The sequence below is a fragment of the Kogia breviceps genome, chromosome 4 (assembly GCF_026419965.1).
Source record: "Kogia breviceps isolate mKogBre1 chromosome 4, mKogBre1 haplotype 1, whole genome shotgun sequence".
In the NCBI taxonomy this organism is placed as follows: domain Eukaryota; kingdom Metazoa; phylum Chordata; class Mammalia; order Artiodactyla; family Physeteridae; genus Kogia; species Kogia breviceps.
The window spans coordinates 55,132,039-55,154,744 of record NC_081313.1 but is presented as its reverse complement, the minus strand read 5'-3'; the positions used below and the strand labels follow the sequence as shown (position 1 = coordinate 55,154,744).

Sequence of the window (22,706 nt, the reverse complement as noted above, 5' to 3'; positions counted from 1 at the left end):
ATAAATGTTTGTGAGGATGTGGAGAAAAGGGAACCCTTATACACTGTTGTGGGAATGTAAACTGGTGCAGCCACTGTGGAAAAACAGTATGAAGGTTTCTCAGAAAACTAAAATAGAACTACCACATGATCCAACAATTCCACTCCTGGGTATATATCCAAAAAAAACCCAAAATCATTGATTCATAAAGATACATGCACCTCAATGTTCACAGCAGTGTTATTCACAATTGCCAAGGTATGGAAGAAACCTAAGTGTCCATAAACAGATGATGGATAAAGAAGATGTGTGTGTGTGTGTGTGTGTGTGTGTATATATATATATATATATATATATATATATATATATATATACATATATACACACACACACACACAGTGGAATACTACTCAGTCATAAAAAGAACGAAATTTTGCCATTTGCAGCAACATGGATGGACTTGGAGGGTATTATGCTAAGTGAAATAAATCACAGAGACAAATACTGCATGAATATGTAGAACCTTAAAAAATACAACAAATGAGTGAATTTAACAAGAAAGCAGCAGACTCACAGAGAACAAACTAGTGGTTGCAGGGGGAGGGTTCATATAGGGGTGGGGAATGGGGGTATAAACTATAGGGTGTGAGATAGGCTAAAAGATGTATCGTACAACACGGGGAATATAGCCGATATTTTGTAATAACTAAATGGAAAATACCTTTAAACACTGCATTAAAAAAAAAACCTGGGGCTTCCCTGGTGGCGCAGTGGTTGAGAGTCCGCCTGCTGATGCAAGGGACACGGGTTTGTGCCCCGGTCTGGGAAGATCCTACATGCCGCGGAGCGGCTGGGCCCGTGAGCCATGGCCGCTGAGCCTGCGTGTCCGGAGCCTGTGCTCCGCAATGGAGAGGCCACAACAGTGAGAGGACCGTGTACCGCAAAAAAAAAAAAAAAAAAACCAAAAAAAACCAAAACAACTACTGAACAGCTACTGGGGGTGTAAACTGATACAACTACTTTGGAGAAATATGGCGATATCAACACGAATTGAAAATACACACTATGACCTCATGATTACAATTCTAAGTATGTACATTAGAGAAACGCATGTGCATATAAACAATCCTTTTTAAATAACCTAAATGTCCATGTGACAGAATTCTCAAGATGGCCCTCTCATGATTCCTGTCCTGATTATTCAAGCACTAATCTAGGAACTGCTATGAAGGGATTTTTAAGATGTATAATTAAGCCCTTAGTAAGCGACATCATTTATCAGGTGAGTCCTTAAAAAAAAATAAAATAAAATAAAATGGAATGATGTATTAAAGGATTAAAGGGAGCTCAATTTTATCTGTAATGTTATATATATATTTTTCCTATTTAGTATATTAACATATGTTAAGTCAGGGTAGCAGGTATTTGGTATATTACTACTATCTTTCTATTTTTAAATAATACCCCCTTTACTACAAATCTGTAATGCTATATGGGCCAGATCATTAAAAAAACTGATAGTTTTTTTAATTAAGAATTCCTTAATGCATTTTCAACTCTACATTTCAGAGAATTACTGTTGCACTCTAATCAGAAAAATCAGAATTAAGTTTGTTTTAAAATACATTTAATAAAATAACCCAGTTTTACATATTTTACATGTATAGAATATTTACAAATTTCTTTTAAAGCATTTAATTAATGTTTACTATTTTGCCTTTTTCACTATCTCCTTCAGTAGTAGAATATTGTCCAGTGTTCTCTGTAACTAAAAAATTAGCTTCTTGGGTAATCCTCCTAGAGGGAAAAATGAGGTTGTTCACATTTAATCTTATAGCAATTTTAACCAGTCACTGCATTCCAACTACCTCTATTTTTACTCCCTTTGATTTTCCAATAGCACTAGTTAAACATTAAGCATACAGTGTACCAGTAGGAATTTATGAAAAGAGTAGGGTGCACATGGATAGTACTTGCAACTCTGAGGCATACTCAAAAGTGCCCATGTCCTTTTAAAAAAGCATGATGTAAGTATTCTCAATGGAAGTAAACATAGCTAAAACACCACACTCAACTTTATCCAATTTAAATTTATACAAATAAACAGCTCAGTCTACATTTCTTAGCTGCCCTTCAGTCACTAGCTATATATTAGCTATCTGGAGTTTTCTGAATTCATTTCATTTCTTGTGGAAATGAGAGTTTTACCTTGTTCCAAGGCCTCTGTTCTCTTCCGTTTTGTTGCCATGGCTGGATTGGACTGCTCCTTTAAAGCGTCCACTGGACAGTTTGGTCTTGGCAGCTGACATCCAGGTGTTGGCCCTGGCCGATTACTGAAATACTTAGTTTTCAATGCCTTTCAGAAGAAAAGATACCAGAGAGAAAGTAAGGTTTTAAGTGAATATCTGAACTGTGTTTAAGAAAAGTTAACCTCCAAAACTGTAAGGAGCATTAAAAATACTATGTGAATACACCCCCTCCCCAAGCAAATTTAATTTCAAGTATTTTGACATGCAGGTTACTACAAATAAACATCTAGCAGCCTAAGATTGATTGATAATTCCATTACTATAAGAAAAAGACACTACCTTCAAATTTTTCCACAATTAAACAGCCTATACTAAGTACAAAATATCCATAGTAAGATGTAAAATTCATCTCTACACATTATAGGCTCTGTAGTTCAAAACACAGAGAGAGACTTGCTTAAAAAGAACTTCCAAGTTTATTTGTCACATCTATATGTATTCAAATTCCAAATCACATAAATTCTTAAAAATAAAGCTTTTAAAAAGATGTGATAGGTTGGAAACAATGGATTAAAATCCAACAATCCACTACAAATTAATAGAAATTTTACTTGGAAGGACTTGCCCAAGGTTACTTCTATTTACTACCAGTCCAATGTTCTATAATATGATATTTTTACTTAGTTCCAAAATTCCAATAAAAACAGTTTTATTCTAGATGACAAAGTTGTCAAGTTCATACTTTATCTGCATCACTGTTCAATAGCCACAATAATTTAAGGTATTTCCTTTTGGATAATTCTCTTATGAACAAAAAGAAGTCATATAAATTTGTCAAGCATACCTCCCCCCTACTTGTCAACATAATATTATATGCAGTAATAATTAGAGATTTCTTACTTCAGAAGAGTTGCATTTATAAAATATTACTTCCAAATCATAGCAGTTCCATAAGTAAATTAAACTAATTTTGAGCTACACAGAGATCTAAGAAGAGTATCTCATTCCAACTTTTAGAAATCTACAAGCCAAAACCCATTAAAAAAATTCGTTCTATCAAAATACAACCCAAATAAGTCATCACAACTAGTATTTTTCTATATATTTTGAGTTTTACTATTAATGAAAATAACTTTCTAGATAATCTGACTTGGTCTCAAGTTTCTTATGATGGAGATAATATGCATATATGCATGAGTGAAAAGGGAAAAATGAGTTACTTGTTTGAAATTAGAAGAGTAATTCCAATGGTAAAATATCTAGTATATATGTATTAATGTGGCATGTACTGCTACAAAGAAAAGGCTTGTACAAGTAAATGCATTAAACAATGATTTGGTAGTCTGTAATAAACTTAAGTGAAAAAAATCCACTTTGTATCCTTCATATATTGTACATTAATAATATGTTTTGTGAGATATGAAGATTTGTGACATTTCAATTGGTCTCTTCCTTTATGAAGGCAAATCATTGTACTGTGTTGCGTTTTTGCATTGTCTGTCCCTGCCCCAGTTTTGTGTGCTTGTTTTTAAAACAAAGAAAAAAAACCTTTTCAAAACTATAGGTCTTATATTTTTGTATTGGATAACATTTCTCTCTTCTTTTATAAGAGCAGGTATTCTTGGTCTTCCACATTTTTCTTGAGTTTGATTTTTATTTCCATTAAATAACTCAGTTTCAGTGTTTTTCTGTTTAGAATACCTTTCAATCTCTTGTAAGAATACAGTTGTATCAGACTATACCATTTTCTCCCTATTATCACTTTCTGACTGTGACAATGACCAGAATGCATATTTGAACTGTATTTTATGGGGAAAAATCAAAACACTTTTGGCACTGATTTTAGCACAAAATTTTAGTTAATACCTAAGAGTTTAATTGAAATATACCAGTGCCTTAACAAATACAAAAACCTTTTTTTTCTCTCTAGTGAACTATTTGAAAGCAAATTAATTATGAAATAGAAATGTATTTATGTTTTTAAGCAAGAATAAACTCTCCTGTACTTGTGTGCATCATATAATTTAATACCAGTCTGAATAGTGCTTGTAGCTTAGAGAAAAAAATAAAATTTGTTATTCCTTAAAACAAAACAGAAACACATCTTTTCAGTATTTAAAGAATGTTAGAAAATCTTAAGAAATTCAAAAGATATGCTAAAATACCTGTGTGGCTGTAATTCGAGTACACGGATTAAATAAGAATAAGCCTTGTATAAGATCTAGCAAGTCATCTCCTGCTGCAATGAAGATATGCTGTAACGGGATTCCAGGGAAACTCTTAAATGTCACGAAATCTGGAAGACTACACATGTCCTGTAAAAATATTTTTATAATTCAAACTTAAGTAAAGGATTGAAAGGCATGTAGCTCTCAAATGAATAAATAGAACTGTCATACAGATGATATGATGGTCTATGTAGAAAACCTCAAGAAATCTATTAAAAAACTCCTACAACTAGTGAGCAGACAAGGTTACAGGAAGGTAAACATAAAAAAATCAATAGTAGTTCTCCATACTAGCAAATAACATGTGGACATAGAAATGAAAAACAATGCCATTTAGAATCACTCAAAAAGAATGATGGAATGCTCTGGTGAAAAATCTAACAAAACATGTGTAGGACTCATATACTGAAAGCTATACAACACTGATGAAATAAATCAAAGCTCTAAATAAATGGTGAGACCTATCATGTTCGTGTATTGGAAGATTCAACACCATAAGGATGTCTATTCTCCTCAAATTGGTATATAGGTTTAATGCAATTCTTATCAAAATTCTGGCAAAATAATTATAGACAGGTTATTCTAAAATTTATATGGAAAGGAAAAAGAACTAAAATAGCTAAAAACAACTTTGAAAAAGAACGAAGTGGGAGGAATCAGTCTACCTGATATCAAGACTTAATATATAGCTACTTAATTAAGACTGTGGTATCGGCAGAGGGAAAGGTATCATAAACAGCACCATCCCCTCCAAAGACATTTTCAGTCTCACACCTCATATAAAAATTAACTCAGGGAGCTTCCCTGGTGGCGCAGTGGTTGAGAGTCCACCTGCAGATGCATAGGACACCGGTTCGCGCCCCGGTCTGGGAAGATCCCACATGCCACGGAGCGACTTAGGCCCGTGAGCCATGGCCGCTGAGCCTGTGCGTACAGAGCCTGTGCTCCGCAACGGGAGAGGCCACAGCAGTGAGAGGCCCACGTACCGCAAAAAAAAAAAAAAAAAAAAAAAAAAAAAAAAAAAAATTAACTCAAAAAGGATCACAGACTTAAATATTAAATGTAAAACTATGAAACTTAGAGAAAAAAGAAAATCATCAGAAATATCTTTTTGTTAGGACAAGAGTTCTTTGACTTCACATCAAAAGCATTATTCATGGGCTTCTCTGGTGGCGCAATGGTTGAGAATCTGCCTGCTAATGCAGGGGACACGGGTTTGAGCCCTGGTCTGGGAGGATCCCACATGCCGCGGAGCAACTAGGCCCGTGAGCCACAACTACTGAGCCTGCACGTTTGGAGCCTGTGCTCCGCAACAAGAGAGGCCGCGATAGTGAGAGGCCCGCGCACCGCGATGAAGAGTGGCCCCCGCTTGCCACAACTAGAGAAAGCCCTCGCACAGAAACGAAGACCCAACACAGCAAAAATAAATAAATAAATTAATAAACTCCTACCCCCAACATCAAAAAAAAATCATTATTCATAAAAAGAAAAACTGATAAAAACAGACTTGATCAAAATTTAAAAGTTTTACTCTGGAAAGACTGTGAAGAGGATGAAAAGACAAACTACAGTGTAAGAGAAAATTTGCAAACCACATACACATGAAGACGAGTATCTCAAATATCTAAAGTGCTCAATACTCAGCCAAAGTACAAACAATCCAATTAAAAAACAAGGAAAAGACATGAAGAGACATTTCATTAAAGCTATACAGATGACAGATAAGTACATGAAAAGATATTCAACACCATTCATTAGTTATTAGGGAAGAGAAAATCCCTCAGAATGCTTAAAGTAAAAAATTGACACCACCAAATGCTAGAGAGGATGCAGAAAAAATGGATTACTCATATATTGCTGGTGAGAATATAAAATGGTACAGCCCCTTTGGAAAGCAGTTTGCAGTTTCTTAAGCTAAATATGCAACCCATGACTCAGCAACTGCACTCCTGATCATCTGTCCCACAGAAATAAATGCTTATGCTTACACAAAAGCCTGTATGTGAATGTTTTTTTTTTTTGGCCGTGCAGCTTGTGGGATGTTAGTTCCCCAACCAGGGATGGAACCTGGGCCCTTGGCAGTGAGAGTGCAGAGTTCTAACCACTGGATCACCAGGGAATTCCCTTGTACATGCATGTTTATAATAGTTTTATTTGTAATAGCCCTAAACTGTAAACAATGCAGATGTCCTTCAACGAGTGAACAGTTAAGACAAACTGTGGTACATTTATACCACCCATCAATAAAAAGGAACGAGTTATTGATACACACAACAATCTAGATAAATTGCCAGAGAATTATGTTGAATGTGAAAAAAAAAATCAATCCCTAAAGCTTACATATTATATGACTCCATTTATAACATTCTTGAAATGACAAAGTTATAAAAATGGAGAACATATTAGTGATTGCCAGAGGTTAAGGAAGGAGTAGGAGTGGAATGAAAGTGGGTATGACTGTAAAAGGGCTCTTTGTGGTGATGTCCTGTATATTAACTGTATCAATGTCAGCATGCTGGTTGTGATTTTTATCCTAACTTTGCAAGATGTTATTACCACTGTGGGAAGCTGGGTAAAGGGTGCAAGGGATATCTCTGTATTATTTCCTTCTGCATGTAAATCAAAATAAGAATTTTTAAAAATCCATAGAAAACATAAGTAAGCAACTACTATTTAGAAAATCATGTCAAATAGTACAGAATAAATATTATGAACATGGCTCTGGAGTCACTAAGACCCAGACTGCAGTCCTAGCTCTGACACTGGGTAGCTTCAGGCAAGTTACTTAACCTCACTAAACCTCAGTTGTCTCATCTGTAAAATGGGAATAACAGTACCTACCCTTAATAGGATTGTTGGGAGAATTAAATATAATTTATGAAACCCTACCATTAATGGCATACAGTAAGTGTTCAATAAATGAAAGCTATAAGAGCATGTTTCACAATTAGAACATACAGCCAACTTTCAATTAGAAAGTTGAGGAAGTAACAGCACAAAAGAAACTCCTTAATTTCAGTTTCAGATAATTTCATTACAGTTTTAACCAGAAGATAAAGAGACTGATCAAAATTTCTCTTTTCTAGTATTTATTTTTTCCCCAGAAGATGAGGCTATAATAGAAAGGAAAATAAAAAGGTCTTCAATTATAATTTAAGAATGAACAAATGGGGACTTCCCTGGTGGCGCAGTGGTTAAGAATCCGCCTGCCAATGCAGGGGACGCAGGTTCAATCCCTGGTCCAGGAAGATCTCACACACCGCAGAGCAACTAAGCCTGCAAGCCACAACTATTGAGCCCACATGCCTAGAGCCCGTGTTCCACAACAAGAGAAGCCACCGCAATGAGAAGCCCGTGTACCGCAATGAAGAGTAGCCCCCGCTCGCCACAACTAGAGAAAGCCTGTGCACAGCAATGAAGACCCAATGCAGCCATCCATCCATACATACATACATAAGAAAGAAAAAAGAATGAACAAGTGAGAATTTCACTGAACTGTAATATATAAAATTTAGCAATTTATAGTTTTAAATTTTATCACAGATTTAGTATTTCTTTTTTATAGACATGTAATGGTTTAAAAATAAATAACAGGGGAGTTCCCTGGTGGCCTAGTGGTTAGGATTCTGGGCTTTCACTGCTGTGGCCCAGGTTCAATCCCTGGTTGGGGAGTTGAGATCCTGCAAGCCATGCAGCGTGGCCAACAACAACAAAATTATAATACTAAAAAATCTTGATTGTGTTAGTGAAAATCCAATAAATACACACAAATCCATCAAGATATTGATAAACTAACATGGAACATCCATAAAATTAAATATTATCTGGCTTAAAAAGAAAAAAGTCAATAATATTAAGTAAAGATCAAGTTGGTTGCAAAAAAAATTTGTATGGTGTGATCCCTATTTTGTTACAGAACAAAAGAAAAAGCAACTCTATATGTCTATATGTGCGTATGTGTTTGTGTGTGAATCCTCACAGCAAGGCTTTACAACAAAATAAGAGTGATTAACCCTGGAATGGGAATTACTGGCATCGGGAGGGCTATAAGTATATAGAAGGCTGGATGGTATATCATAATTTTAACTTTTACTTTGTATAACTTTTGCAATGAGTATATATTACTAATAAATTAAGACAATTAGTACATTTCTTTAAGTAATATTCACGTTATACACTATACAGAATTCTAACTAAATTTCAGAGAACATGTATGAAGGCTTACAGGCCACTGTTCTTCAGTTGGTGTGCCCAAAGTTTCAAATATTCTTGTTAGTTGATCAAGGTCTGAATCTCCTGGCAAAAAAGGAACCTGAAAGAAAGTGAGAGGCAGCCACTTCAAGATGGTTTTTGATAGCTGTTACACAAATAATACTATAAATTTAATTTAATAAGAAACACTAAACTATAACAAAAATTTAGTCTGAGGCATACTGGATACGGCATTAGATCCTGCCATTGCTATCCAAGTAAAGAGTATCACACTGTCCATTTTATTCACGCCTCTCATCTTTAATAAACACTTACCATGTAAGAGGCACTGTGCTAAGCCCTAGGTATTTAAACAAGGGAACAAGACAGTCCCTGCACTCCCCTGGGCTGGACACGGTGAACAACGATGATACCAGTAAAGTGGCATTTACAAGATGATGTGTTCAGTGAGAGCACAAGATAGGATCTTAGCCCATACGGGAACAGCACCTAACCCACTCTGGACAGGTGAGGGAAGGCTTCCTACAGGAAGTGGCCATGAAAGTTGACAGATAAAGATGAGAGTTGCCGGAAGAAAAGTCTAAGATGGAAGAAGAAAACTATCCTAGCAAAAGGGCAGGTGCAAAGGCTGGGAGGCAAAAGAACACATCTCTATTCCAATATTATTTAAATAATCTCTTGGCAAATTCTTTCTTTGAAGAGGTATACTGGCCAACTTTAAGAGGATAAATAATTATAAGTTAAACGTCAGTAAGCTGATAAGAAATTATCAAAATCTTTGCTACACAAAGACATTATTTTCCAATTCATTCTCAGACATGTAAGTATACAGGAAAGAAAAAAAAAAGGAGTTTTCTCTACTCCGTGAGTAAGAGGCCTTTGGCACTGATAAAGGCAATGAAAAAGTTTATAGAATCACTGGGAAGACATGAAATTAAGTACCAAGTCTCCAACACTTTTATTACTGTGGATCTCTACCAGCAACAAAACATAACAAAAACACCTCTGCAAGTTATCAATATATTCCAAATTCACCCTTTTTGACTCTCCATAAAAATGGATCTGGGCCCTTTAAATATTTTTCCTTTGCCAAGTGAAGCTTTGTCAGTAGAGAATGCTGGAGAGACATCACAGGAAGAAAAGTTTTGCTTCCTGGTTCCAGTCGGCTTGCCTGGCAGGCTCCTGAACCACTCTCAGCTTCTAGAATCGGTACCAGGTTCCTGCAGTGTGGCCAGTTTCTCCAGTGTTCAGCTCCAACAGTGCAGAGAGGCCAGCAGCTTACCTCTAGAATGCCCTACAGATGGTTTTGTAGCAGTGCCTCTAGAGAAATGCTTTCCTCAGCACCTGAAATACCCTGAACAGCTTTCCTCAGCATCCAAGAGGACAGATTTCCAGCAAGTTCAGCACAGATCTATAACAGCTTCTCTGCCAACCAGTGAGCCACACTGTGCCCTCTTCAAGAGGTCTAGATCTCAGGCCTGGGTGTCCTCTCACTATAGTCCATCTCTTTTATCTTTTGGTTCTATTTAATGAAAGAGTTCTTTAGCTTACTTTTCTACTATTTTTGTTTGCTTTTAGTTATCCTATTTGAAAAATTTCAAGTATACTTTATTCTTTGAGTGTTCCTTTAGTAAAAGAGCATCATGTTCTTGTTTTATGTATGCAGTATATTCTCTCAGTTCTCTGAAGACTTGGTGTGGGTGGGGAGGCAAGGATGAATTTTCTTCTGCTACCTGACAGTTTCTATTTTTTCCAAGTTTCTTTTTTTAGCTTGTTTCAGTCTGTCATTCATGTTGGACGCTTTCATCAAATATCTGATGATCCTTGCCAATTATCTGGTGATCCTTACAGGTTGGAAGCAGTCATTAAATACCTGAAAATCCTTGATAACTATCTGGTGATCACTGGCTAACCATTCATATTTAAAGGTAAGGTACTAAAAAAGCGGATTCAAAGCATTCTATCTATGAAAAGAGCTTGTTAACTCATGGCCTATATCTAGAAAGATTGGACAGGTAGCTTAATGCCAGTTACGTATGGGTCTATTCTCCAGGACCGTTCAGTTCTTCCAGTGAAGGATCCTCTAATCTTTTACCTGAGTTAAAATGAGTTTTACACTGGCTGCCAGGGTTCTGGGAGCTGAACAGGGAAAATAAGTTGGAGGTTTTACTGTTTAGTGTGCAGACTTTCATGTAATCTGTGTGTTTTCACCCTAGCATCTCACCCCCATCCTTCACTGTGTTTAAGGATGCCCATGTCTAGAGATTCCTGCTTCAGTTTCTTTGGAGAATAAACCTTTCCCTGGTGGAGGAATAAGTCAGGGGGAAGTATAGCTGGGGAAAGGAAAGTAACCTGGTTGTGTCGGGGACCTTGGTATTAAGTGCTCAATATACAGGTTTTTCAACCAACCCTTCTCTTTTTAGTCCTGCGCCTCATTATTGCCATTAATGATCATTGGTGCCTCTCATTGCTAAGCAACTCCAGGATTCTGTGTGCCAAACAAAATCTGCCTTCAGGTGGTATCCGTTTCTGAAGACTTTTAGCCTTCTTCATTTCTGGCTTCATATCCTCTGGCATAGTGTTATAGGCACCTCCTAATTTCAAACATTTATGTTTGTTTCTTTTTAGAGATAATTTCTGAGGGGGGGAGATTTTTGCCTTGCCATCTTAAAAATCCTTAAGATATAATTATCACTTTATTTTAAAATGTCTTCACTGTTATTAAGCATCAATGCAACGTTGACTAAAAAAATCCACTGTCTGGGACTTCCCTGGTGGTCCAGTGGTAAAGAATCTGCCTTACAATGCAGGGGATGCTGGTTCGATGCCTGGTCAGGGAACTAAGATCCCACATGCTGCAGGGAAACTAAGCCCACGTGCCGCAACTACTGAGCTTGCATGCCTCAAGTAGAGCCCGCATGCAGCAAACTACAGAGTCCATGCACTCTGGAACCCATGGGCCACAACTACAGAGCCCACACGCCCTGGAGCCTATGCGCCACAACTAGAGAAGAGAAAACCCTCATGCCACAACTGGAGAGAAGCCTGTGTGCCACGAGAGATCCCACACGCCTCAACGAAGATCTTGCATGCCGCAACTAAGACCTAACACAGCCAAAAATAAATAAAATAAATAAATAAATAATATTTTTTTTTTTGATTTGGCCTCCCAAGTCCTAGTCAGTATTTTTATATTTATTTATTTATTTGTTTATTTATTTTTGACTGCACTGGGTCTTCGTTTCTGCGCACAGGCTTTCTCTAGTTGCGGTGAGCAGGGGTTACTCTTCCTTGCGGTGCGCGGGCCTCTCATTGCGGCAGCATCTCTTGTTGTGGAGCACGGGCTCTAGGCGCGTGGGCTCAGTTGTGGCTTGTGGGCTCTAGAGTGCAGTCTCAGTAGTTGTGGTGCACCGGTTTAGCTGCTCTGCAGCACGTAGGATCTTCCCGGACCAGGGCTCAAACCCGTGTCCCCTACATTGGCAGGTGGATTCTCAACCACTGCGCCACCAAGGAAGCCCTTTATTGTTCTTTTATCCTGTTCTATAACAGCTTCTTAGAGGACACCAGAATTTAACCAATACAATTGTAACTAAGCATATGAATGAAAACTTTTCAGTTTTAGGAAAAAGAGTCCAATTAATCCTAAAAGGAAGAGAAGTACTGAGTTCAACAGCACAGGAACCCAAGAGGGACTTCTCTCTGGTTCTTTTCAGTAGGACTCCACTCATGACTTCTCTTTTAAAATTGTGTTGAGATTCATCTTTTTAAGAACAATGACATTGTAGAAATTTATTTTTTATTTCTCATGTCTTTACAGAGAGGCAGGGATCACAAACCAAATATCAGAAAATCAGCAAGTTTTTTTATGCAATAGGCATGAACAATAACATTCTTGAACATCTGTTATCCTATAGCCTCTAACACTCATGTGCATCTATAAGCCTATGCAAAAACTGACAGAAGCTCTGTTCTGAGCTGATACGGCCAAACTCAAGTACTAGAATGTCAGAGGGCTGAAGATCAACCACAGGCCAAGCCATCAGCTCTGGATCCTCACCATTTGGATGAAGTAAGAGTATGGCAGGCAGCTGCTGGTTGATCAAATCTTTGTATCACCACATCATCTCTAGGGAATGCTCTAATGCAGGCCAGTAGGATGCCCAATGACCTTCCTATAAAGCATAAAATGTCTCCCCCAAACTACTTCTTATTTACAAACTAAAATGGTTATCTTTGAAACTATCTACACCAGACAGTGGCATTTGCTCAGTAGGTAATACCCAAGTTTAGATTTTCTATTAATCACTATGTCTCATAACATGATTAAGAAAAAAGAACATAAACAGATCACAAATTAAAAAGTAGATTTGTGTTATTTAGTGACATGATACTCCACTAGTATAAATATTTCTCAATTCCTTTACAGAGGTCAGAATGCAGACCAATTTGCTTCTAAAATGTTTTAAACTATATAGACTACTTTGGTTGGATATAGGCTTACTTATTATTGCTCCTGTTTTCTAGTTATTAAACCTTTGATAAAATTTATATAGAAAAAAAACACTTTAAAGAAGTTAAACGCTTATATTAGCAAATCTTCTGAATTACCCTGGCTTTCAACTATTATCTATTTTGACTGCAGAATCTCACCACAGATTTAGAACTGTGTGGATAGCATTTCCATGGATATTTTCAAATGAGTACAGTTTAAAATAGGAAACATTTTTCTTTAATTGTGCTGAGATAGTTTAAAATAGGAAACATTTTTCTTTAATTGTGCTGGAAAAAAATATGGCAAAATGGTACAATTCTTCACCAAATAGGGCTGCCTGTCAACTCCTTCATAACCTTAATAATAATTCCAACAACAATGCCAATGGTTAGCAAGACTCCAACTATGACTTCAATCAGGTCCACAATTTCTAACCCATCTATTCTCAACTGCTATCTCTCTCTCCTTACTTTCTAAATGGAATAATCAGTCATAACACTAGAGGCTATGGAATTCTGTTTCTGTCTTGGTCATGAATGAACTGGGCTTTTGAGCGTTAACAGATTCTCAAACGTACCTTCCGGTAAACTCTGTTTCTGTGAGTAGCAGAGTTGTCACACCAGGTGATTCAGAGGACCCATTACCAGCACAGGGATTACTTACATCATCTTCAAGCCTAAATGTGAGGGTTTCTTCTATAAGCATTCAGAAGGGTGAGCATCTCAAAATGATGCATAAAACTTACACTAAACTAAAAATGACATTTAAGAAGGTATCTTCTCTCTGGCGTACAGAAGCTACTTTCTGTGTTCAAGGAAATAAATAGCTATATTTTTGTATTTTGGGCTCACATTTCTTTAAATACACATGGCTTGAGGAGAGGGGGAGTAGAGGCTGGAATCTGGAATGTAAGAAGGAAAAAACTCAGCCTCGGGCTTCCCTGGTGGTGCAGTGGTTGAGAATCCGCCTGGCGATGCAGGGGACACGGGTTCGTGCCCCAGTCCGGGAACATCCCACATGCCACAGAGGGGCTGGGCCCGTGAGCCGCGGTCGCTGAGCCTGCGCGTCCAGAGCCTGTGCTCCGCAATGGGAGAGGCCACAACAGTGAGAGGCCCGTGTACCACAAAAAAAAAAAAACCCACAAACTCAGCCTCGGTGTGATTTCCCAATATTACTCTGCCTTCATCACTGAGAAGGGCTAAACTAAACTTCATAGCTAAAGAAAACTTACCAAGTTGGCATCTTTCTCTACAGTGAGGGAAGGGAGAGGATGTTTCATTGTAAGATGGTCTCACTTTGAGAAATGCTATAGGACCATCATGTCTGCTCTGCTTGAACAGAGCTAAAATGCTCCTCTCACACAATAAAGTTATGCAGAGTTGCATCTGCAGTGGTTGGTATTACGTATCTCTTAAAGTGTACTTTTAAACAGCCCAAACAAAAAAGTACTAGAAGTACAGAAGTTTATCCTAACACTTTTAGTTACTGTAGAGATAGTACCATATTACAACCCAATGAGTTTTAATACAGTTACATTTCAGAACACAGAATGATCTATAATAAAACCTTTATTGTCCTAAGTGGGAGATCTCATCTCGCATTAGCATTAATAAAAAGGCTGTACTTGGCAGAGGTTTTTTTTTTTATTAACCTGTTTGTTGGCTTTTTGTTTTAAGGATGGTACTCCTCTCTGGGAATTATGTCTGGGAAGATAATTATTACACAAATTATAAAAACAAATTCCTATAACAATACTGAAGTGTGTACATCAATTCCAGACTTACCCTTAGAAGCAACTCTGCTAATATACAGCCAACAGCCCACATGTCCACACCTACACCATACATTCTAGCTCCAAATAGTAGCTCAGGGGCCCGATACCATCTGAAGAACAAAAAGAAATACTGTCATCTTAGGATGGAATTAAAGTATTTCTTAGAGAAAACTCCTCAGCAAAACATCATCTACTGATGAAATACACTTTTATGGATATATTAACTCAAGAAAAATTGGCTATAAAACCAACAAGTTCCATATTGCTGTCAGGAAATTACATACACCCTTAGTCCATTCACTCTCCCACTTTTTTTTTTTAATTTTTATTTATTTATTTTATTTATTTATTTTTAACATCTTTGAGTATAACTGTTTTACAATAGTGTGTTAGTTTCTCCTTTACAACAAAGTGAATCAGTTATACATATACATATGTTCCCGTATCTCTTCCCTCTTGCGTCACCCTCCCTTCCACCCTCCCTATCCCACCCCTCTAGGTGGTCACAAAGCACAGAGATCGTGATCTCCCTGTGCTATGCGGCAGCTTCCACTCTCCCACTTTGAGATGAGTAACACCTTCTTTCTCCAGGAACCCTCAACACCATCCTTCCTCTCAGCTGATGACCTTATTTCCTACTTCACAGAAATAATGCAAGTAATGAAAAAAAATTTCTACAGACTCACCTTCAGTCATTTGTATTCTCACAATCCACCTTCCCATCCATAACTACAGATAAACTATCCTTGATTGTTTTTAAAGTTAATCCCTCAACTTGGGCACTGACACCCCACTCTCCTGCCTATTTTCAAGGATATTGCTCCTGCAATTCTCTCCTCTTTCTTCTACATCAACTTTTTGTTCTTACTAGATTTTTTTTTTTTTTTTTGCGGTACGCGGGCCTCTCACTGTTGTGGCCTCTCCCATCGCGGAGCACAGGCTCAGCGGCCATGGCTCACGGGCCCAGCCACTCCACGGCACGCGGGATCTTCCCAGACCGGGGCACGAACCCACGTCCACTGCATCGGCAGGCGGACTCTCAACCACCACGCCACCAGGGAAGCCCCTAGATTTTTATTTATTTATTTTTTTTTTTTGCGGTATGCGGGCCTCTCACTGTTGTGGCCTCTCCCGTTGCGGAGCGCAGGCTCCGGACGCGCAGGCTCAGCGGCCATGGCTCACGGGCCCAGCCGCTCCGCGGCATGTGGGATCTTCCCGGACCAGGGCACGAACCCGTGTCTCCTGCATCGGCAGGCGGACTCTCAACCACTGCGCCACCAGGGAAGCCCTAGATTTTTAATATCAATGTCAAACAACCATTATTTTTTCTAGCCTTAAAAAATAAACTAAAATACAAAGAAACAAAAAACAAAAACTTCTTTGGACCCTACTTCCCCTAACAGTTACCCCTCATTCTCTGGTTGTCTGTTCTTACTGTCTCCATTTCCTCTTCTCTCATCCTCTTAAACCCGTCTCAGTCAGGCTTTCATCCCACCACTCCACCAAAACTGCTCTTGTCTAGGTTATCTAAATTGTTAATTCTCAGTCTTCACATTAATTTGACCTATTAGGTAACATCTGATTTGCAAGAAGAGAAAGTATGAGAAACGGGTAGATGAAAAGCAGTGGCACACAATACTCATGTATGTGCGTCCCTGTTTTCCTGAGTCCCCAGTGTTCCTGAATGATGGGCTTAATCTTTCCAGAAATTACATGAACAACTACATATATCCCTTACTTTTTACTCAGGGCTCAGGTGACTGACACTCAGTGAGATCTATCTGGAGGAAGGTGACAAAGTAATTTAAAAGGATAGAGAATCTGATCATCTTCTCAGTTCCTTAAGAGTCAGAGAAATTAACAAATGTCATCCTGACAAGATAAAATCTACCACCCCTATCTATTTAATGTGATTTTTAGTTTTTATACATAAAAAGTATAAACAGAAACTGGAAGCAACTAATAATATGCAAAACCCAAATATAAATGCACTGCTTTGTTTAGAGAATTTTCATTCACAGTGAATGATATAAAATATGGAACCAAGACTGACCAATAAAATAAACACAGGTCCCCCAAATCACGTGCTTATATACAAGAATAGGCACTACAGTTCCAACCTACCTAACTAAACAGTATAGGTATAAATTAGTCCCCAAAATAACTTGGTAAATCTCCAAGGACTGAGTTAAATTCCACTCCGTTTGAAAGAAGGCCTGTATATCTTTTTCACTGTGGTAAGATTTACGTAATATAAAAAAGAGCTATATTTTTAATAAAATACCAGTAGTAATCCCTGAACTCTGCCAAAATTTCAGAGAAGACAAATGATGCTCATCTGTGTAATCACAATCATTTGTGTATATCCTACACAATATAAGGTTTCAGTTAGTTAAGGAATCCTTACCTGGTTACAACCTGATGCGTATAAGCTCTATTGGGGCTCCCAAATGATTTGGCCAGGCCAAAATCTGCCAGTTTTAGAACTCCATTTTCATCTAGCAACAAGTTGTTTGGTTTTAGGTCCTATATAATAAAGGTTTTAAACAAACAAGTAAGCAGGGTGGAGAAGAATATCACAATGATACATTTAGTTGGCTTAAATTTAAACTTAGCAGAAATGGGGTAACACCGCAAATCTAAACAACCACCAATATTATTTTTATTGACATAAAATCCTACAAAGCAAAATAAGATTGGCCATATTACTTAGTGACATTGGGTCAAGGTACTTAATTTCACTGAATTTCAATTTACCTACTTCACAGGTTTGCTGTGAGGATTAAATTAAATATTTCCTGTAAAAACCCTAGTGTAGTGACTGGCTCATAGTAAGCACTCAATAAATAGCTGCTGCTATTTAATTTAGTAACAATATATATGGGGGATTCCCTGGCGGTTCAGAGGTTAGGGACTTTGCACTCTCACTGCTGAGGGCCCAAGTTCAATCCCTGGTCGGGGAACTAAGATCCCACAAGCCACAGGGCCAAAAACACACGAGGCCAAAAACAAAACAAAAACACCCCCACTATATATGAACTTCAGTAAATAAAAATATTAGGCATTTATAAGGATGAGGAATACAGTCTTCACAATCTATGCTAAAAATATATTAGCAATAACCTAAAAGGGATTCCAAGTGTAAGTATGAGAATTACTAACTATAACATATATTTTTAGCTATTTCATCTAAATAGGGTGCCTAAGAACATCTACCTAGCTAAATTATCAGCCTTGTTCTAGTAGCTGAATGCACCTAACAATGACTCAGCCATTTCAGAAATTTTATTTCATTATTTCCTAGAATTTTAGAGCTACAAGAGATATTTTTCCAAAGGTATTTTTGCATTGCATAATTTAATCCAGACTCCCACTGTTTTTGGTTTTGCTTATTTTTTTCCCATTATAACAGTATAGCACAAAGAACACTGGACTTCAAGCCAAAATGTCTAGGTTCTAATACTATTGTCAGTTGTCAGCTGCTGACCTTGAAAAAAAATATGTAACTTTGGTCAGCAACTTAGCTCTTCAGCTATGAAAAACATGAAGGACTAGGTCTCTTCCATTTCCAATTTCACATAGTAATTCAGAGTCCTCACAGCACCACGTAGTGGAACTGAAGGGATCACACAAAGGAAGAAGGTTGGATAAAATGGCCCAGCTCCATCTTGTAACAATTTACATATTCAGACCTTTTGTGTAATAAATTGGCTACATAAAGTCTGACTACAACGTGAAGAAGCAATAATACTTGGTTAAAAACCTTACCCTATGTAGAATCCAATGTTGATGTAAATATTCTAATCCTTGAAGAGTCATCAACATGTAGGCTTTGATGTGTGATGGTGTCAGCACAAGACTGTTATCTTTTATTATAACCTGTAAAGCAGGCATACAATATACAGATAAGCTTTATTATTCCAAATGGACTCTACTATATAAAATCATTTACAGACATAAAATGGATTTATTCATAGAGGAGAATCTCAAGAGAGATTGCCTAACTCTCCTTAGGAAGTACTGTCAGAACCTCCAATTATATGGTTAGGGAAAGTATCTTTGGTCTGGAAAGAAAGCAGTGCTTTATGTCCTACTGCTTTGTTTTTAGGCATCCACGTAGCAGACATCTGTTGTTTTCACTTGCCCCCAGATACACAGCCCCTTCTGACAACAGCATTCAACACTCCATCTGTTCCCAGCTTAGTCCACGTGGTTAGAACAGGACTGTGCACTACCTGTAGCCTTCAGAGGTAGACACATGACCCAGGCATGGTCAGTCACCACACTGCAGCCTGCTTTCCAGACTAGCTCAGAGATGGATATGTGAGGCAAGCCAAGGCAAATACTTGTGCTAGAACCAAAGGGAACAAAGCACTTTCTTTCCTCAGGGATTATTAAACTCTAACGATAGAAGCCTGCAAGCGCCTGAGCCACTATATTGAGAAATTCTACCCATGAACAAGGCAACAGAGAAGAAAACACTGAGTTAAAGTGAAAGACTGTGTTACGTTAGCATTATTTGTGAACTATGCCTCAAGTCAGTCAGTTTATTCCTAGACTTTTCGTTATATGAGCTAAAAATTCACATTTTCTTTTTTTAAAATAGGTAAAATACACCCTTTTAATCTCACAGTTCTATGAATTTTAACAAACACATCGAGTTGTGTAACCACTACCATAATCAAGACATAGTTTCATAACCCCCTAAACTCTCCCCAGGCCACTCTCTACTCAATCCTCCCCTCGATTCCCAACCCAGGCAAGCACTGATCTTATTTCTGTTCCTTTAATTTTGCCTTTTCCAAAAAATCATACATGGAATCATATAATATCAATAGCTTTTTGAGCCTGGCTTCTTTCATTTAGTATAATGTATTTGAGATTCACCTATACTGTTGCATATGTTAGTAGTTTGTTTCTTTTTATTCTCAAATAGTATTCCACTTTATGATTATACATTCACTTAATGAAAGCTATTTGGGTTGTTTCCAGTTTGGGTAGTGACAAATCAAGCTAAACATCTGTGTAGTCATGTTTTTGTTTCTCTTGGATAAATAAATACAGAGAGGTGGTATTTACTAGATCGTACCTTAAGTGTATATTTAATTGTATAAGAAACTGCCTAACTGTTTTCCAAAGTGGCTGCATCACTTTGCATTCTCATCAGCAGTGTATGAGAATTCTACTTCTTCCACATCCTTGGAATGTCCATTATTGAGATTCAATTAATACTAATGAAAAGTATAAAATCTTATTTTTCTCAAAAATAAACCTGGCTTTCAAAAGGATATTCTGTAATAATATCACAAAGAAGTTCCAAATACTCCAAAGCCAAACACTCATTTTTCTAAAAAGTAATGTCAATAAGGTATTGGAAACTTGGTAGACAGAATGCTATTGAAATCCAACTCTTGTATTTAACCCTGGGAATATGGCTAAATGATTCAGAAGATCTTTGACTTGAGAACACATCTAGATTTCAACAAAATTAAGCATTCTTTTGACTGCCAGTATCTTTAAAGATAGAAAATAAACATTTAGATTCTCTTTTGATAAATAGAGAAAAAAAATTCCTCCAGGAATTTTAATCTTACCTCTAGGTCAGTTTCCATAAAATCAAAGACAAGGCTAATATTAGATTTATGTCCAAAAGCATCAAGGAGCTGCAAAGCAAAATTTAAAAAAAATCAACATATGATTCTCTATTAAACACTTGACAGTATTATACCAACTGAAGTAATTTTTAAAAACTTAAACAAGCATTTGGATTGTTGATAATTCTCTATAAAGTTTAAATAATTTTATTAAATTTAATATTTATCCTGTTTTTTGGCTAAGAATTAGTACTTTGAAGCACAAGATACCAAACCTTACTATTTAAAAAAAAGACACTAAATACTTAACCTCTCCCTCCAAATTTTGGAGTTATAATAAAGATATGAATTAATGAAAACCTCATTTAAGTCTCCAATTTAGAAAAATTCCCAAATTTGGTACTTAAGAATATCCTACAAATAGCATCAGCAGCTATCATTCATTGAATGAGCGTGTTCTCTATTCCAGGCACGATCCCAGGTACTTTAACGTGTATTCAGTGAACTAGTCTCATAACAACGCTATGAGGTAGGGACTATGGCACAGAGTTCAAGGGAACTTGCTAAAGGTCTTACACATGCTAGAGCTCTCTAGGCTTCAAAATGATCTCTGACAAAATCAGCTTGTATGCCAATATTTAATTTATTTCATCAGCTGTATAGTTTTTAAGACACTGCCTACAATAACAATTAGGATAGAAAATAAATTTCAGCCTTTTTGCAAGGCTCATCTAGAACAACTTATTTTGCTGAGCCTTCAATCAACACCTACCACATTCAGGAAAGGAAGGGTCCCAAATCCCAGAAATAACTTAGATCATACTCACACCAATTATATTTGGATGACTTAGCTCCTGTAATAATTTTATCTCTCTTAAAGCTGTTCTATTTATACCTACATAAAAAGGCAAAGAAAAAAGTGAAAAATAATTCTGAAATCTCATACCTTCTTGTTAACATATTTTTTGGGAAAGGTCAGTCTGACAAAATAGCGATGACTATTCCTCAGGAAAATAAATAACAATTTTTATGACATACTTGTTTCCATTTTATATTGCTTTATTTTTAAAACAGCTTAGCACAGACTATGATAAATGCTGAAAAAAGTATTCACTTTATCTGTGAGATATCAGATCTGAAGACTGCTGGAACAACATGTACACAAGTGTGTAGCCTATAGGTGAGAAGTTAATGGATTCCTTCTCTTGCCTTATGAATATCAGTGGCAGATTCTTTAAGCTAACAGCAAACTAGTGATTAGATACCATCTTGCCCAATGTCAAGGATGGAACTCAACATTTAATATAAAATCTGGTACTAGTTATTACAGAGATGATGGCTCCTTTATATAGGAACTATTTCTGATGACTAAATAGGACTTAGCACTCTAGCAAATAAGGCTTTGGAAGAAGGGATTTAAAAAAATCTTCCCCCCCCATACATTTATTCTATAGTAAGCTTTGTATACTTCCATGAATCCTGAGTTTTCAAAGTAATCAGAAGCTCAGAAGAAGAACAATGGCTTGTAACAACACCTAAAGCAGTAATGAAGACATCAAGACAAGTCACTAATAACCTTCCATCTACTTAGGTGATTTGAATATTCTTCTGAATACCCAAATGGTGAAAATCACAAATATCCTATCTCTATCCCGAGTCTACCTTTATTCTTCTGGGACCCTGCAATAACTATCCAGAACCATTGTTAACTTTAATAAATACTTTGTTCTCTTCCTCACTGAGAATAAGAACCTTTCCTGTTCTGTCAGATTACATGAAATACGTTACTTACCATCTTTAGCTTCTGATCTATGTCCAAGTTTGATCTGGCAGAGGAAAAAACAAACACATTAGAAATATGTTAAATTATTTAGACCAATGAATATATATAAACACTTCAAGGACTTCACTGGTGGCGCAGTGGTTAAGAATCCACCTGCCAATGCAAAGGAAACGGGTTTGAGCCCTGTTTCAGGAAGATCCCACATGCTGTGGAGCAACTAAGCCCGTGCACCACAACTATTGAGCCTGTGCTCTAGAGCCCGCGAGCCACAACTACTGAGCCTGAGTGCCACAACTACTGAAGCCCGCGTGCCTAGAGCCCGTGCTCTGAGACAAGAGAAGCCACTACAATGAGAAGCCCACGTACCACAACAAAGAGTAGCCCCCGCTTGCCAC

General features: G+C 37.2%; 1 protein-coding gene across 3 annotated transcripts in view; it reads right to left on the bottom strand.

Annotated features, from left to right (window-relative positions):
* Positions 1–1,589: 1,589 nt before the first annotated feature.
* CDK7 (cyclin dependent kinase 7) overlaps positions 1,590–22,706 on the bottom strand; it is a 29,926-nt gene continuing 8,809 nt past the window's right edge. Inside the window, exons 3-12 of one of the 3 annotated variants that reach the window (XM_059062567.2) lie at positions 22,321–22,354; positions 21,356–21,423; positions 20,529–20,597; positions 18,703–18,813; positions 17,342–17,460; positions 14,945–15,044; positions 8,682–8,768; positions 4,394–4,543; positions 2,188–2,335; positions 1,590–1,776 (exon numbers count right to left, since the gene is read on the bottom strand). In XM_059062567.2, coding sequence (XP_058918550.1) covers positions 1,748–1,776; positions 2,188–2,335; positions 4,394–4,543; positions 8,682–8,768; positions 14,945–15,044; positions 17,342–17,460; positions 18,703–18,813; positions 20,529–20,597; positions 21,356–21,423; positions 22,321–22,354 — 915 coding nt within the window. In that variant the 3' untranslated portion in view covers positions 1,590–1,747. Of the gene's footprint in view, positions 1,777–2,187; positions 2,336–4,393; positions 4,544–8,681; positions 8,769–14,944; positions 15,045–17,341; positions 17,461–18,702; positions 18,814–20,528; positions 20,598–21,355; positions 21,424–22,320; positions 22,355–22,706 lie in introns of those variants that run through there. The other 2 variants (XM_059062568.2, XM_067031077.1) reach the window with 2 other exon arrangements.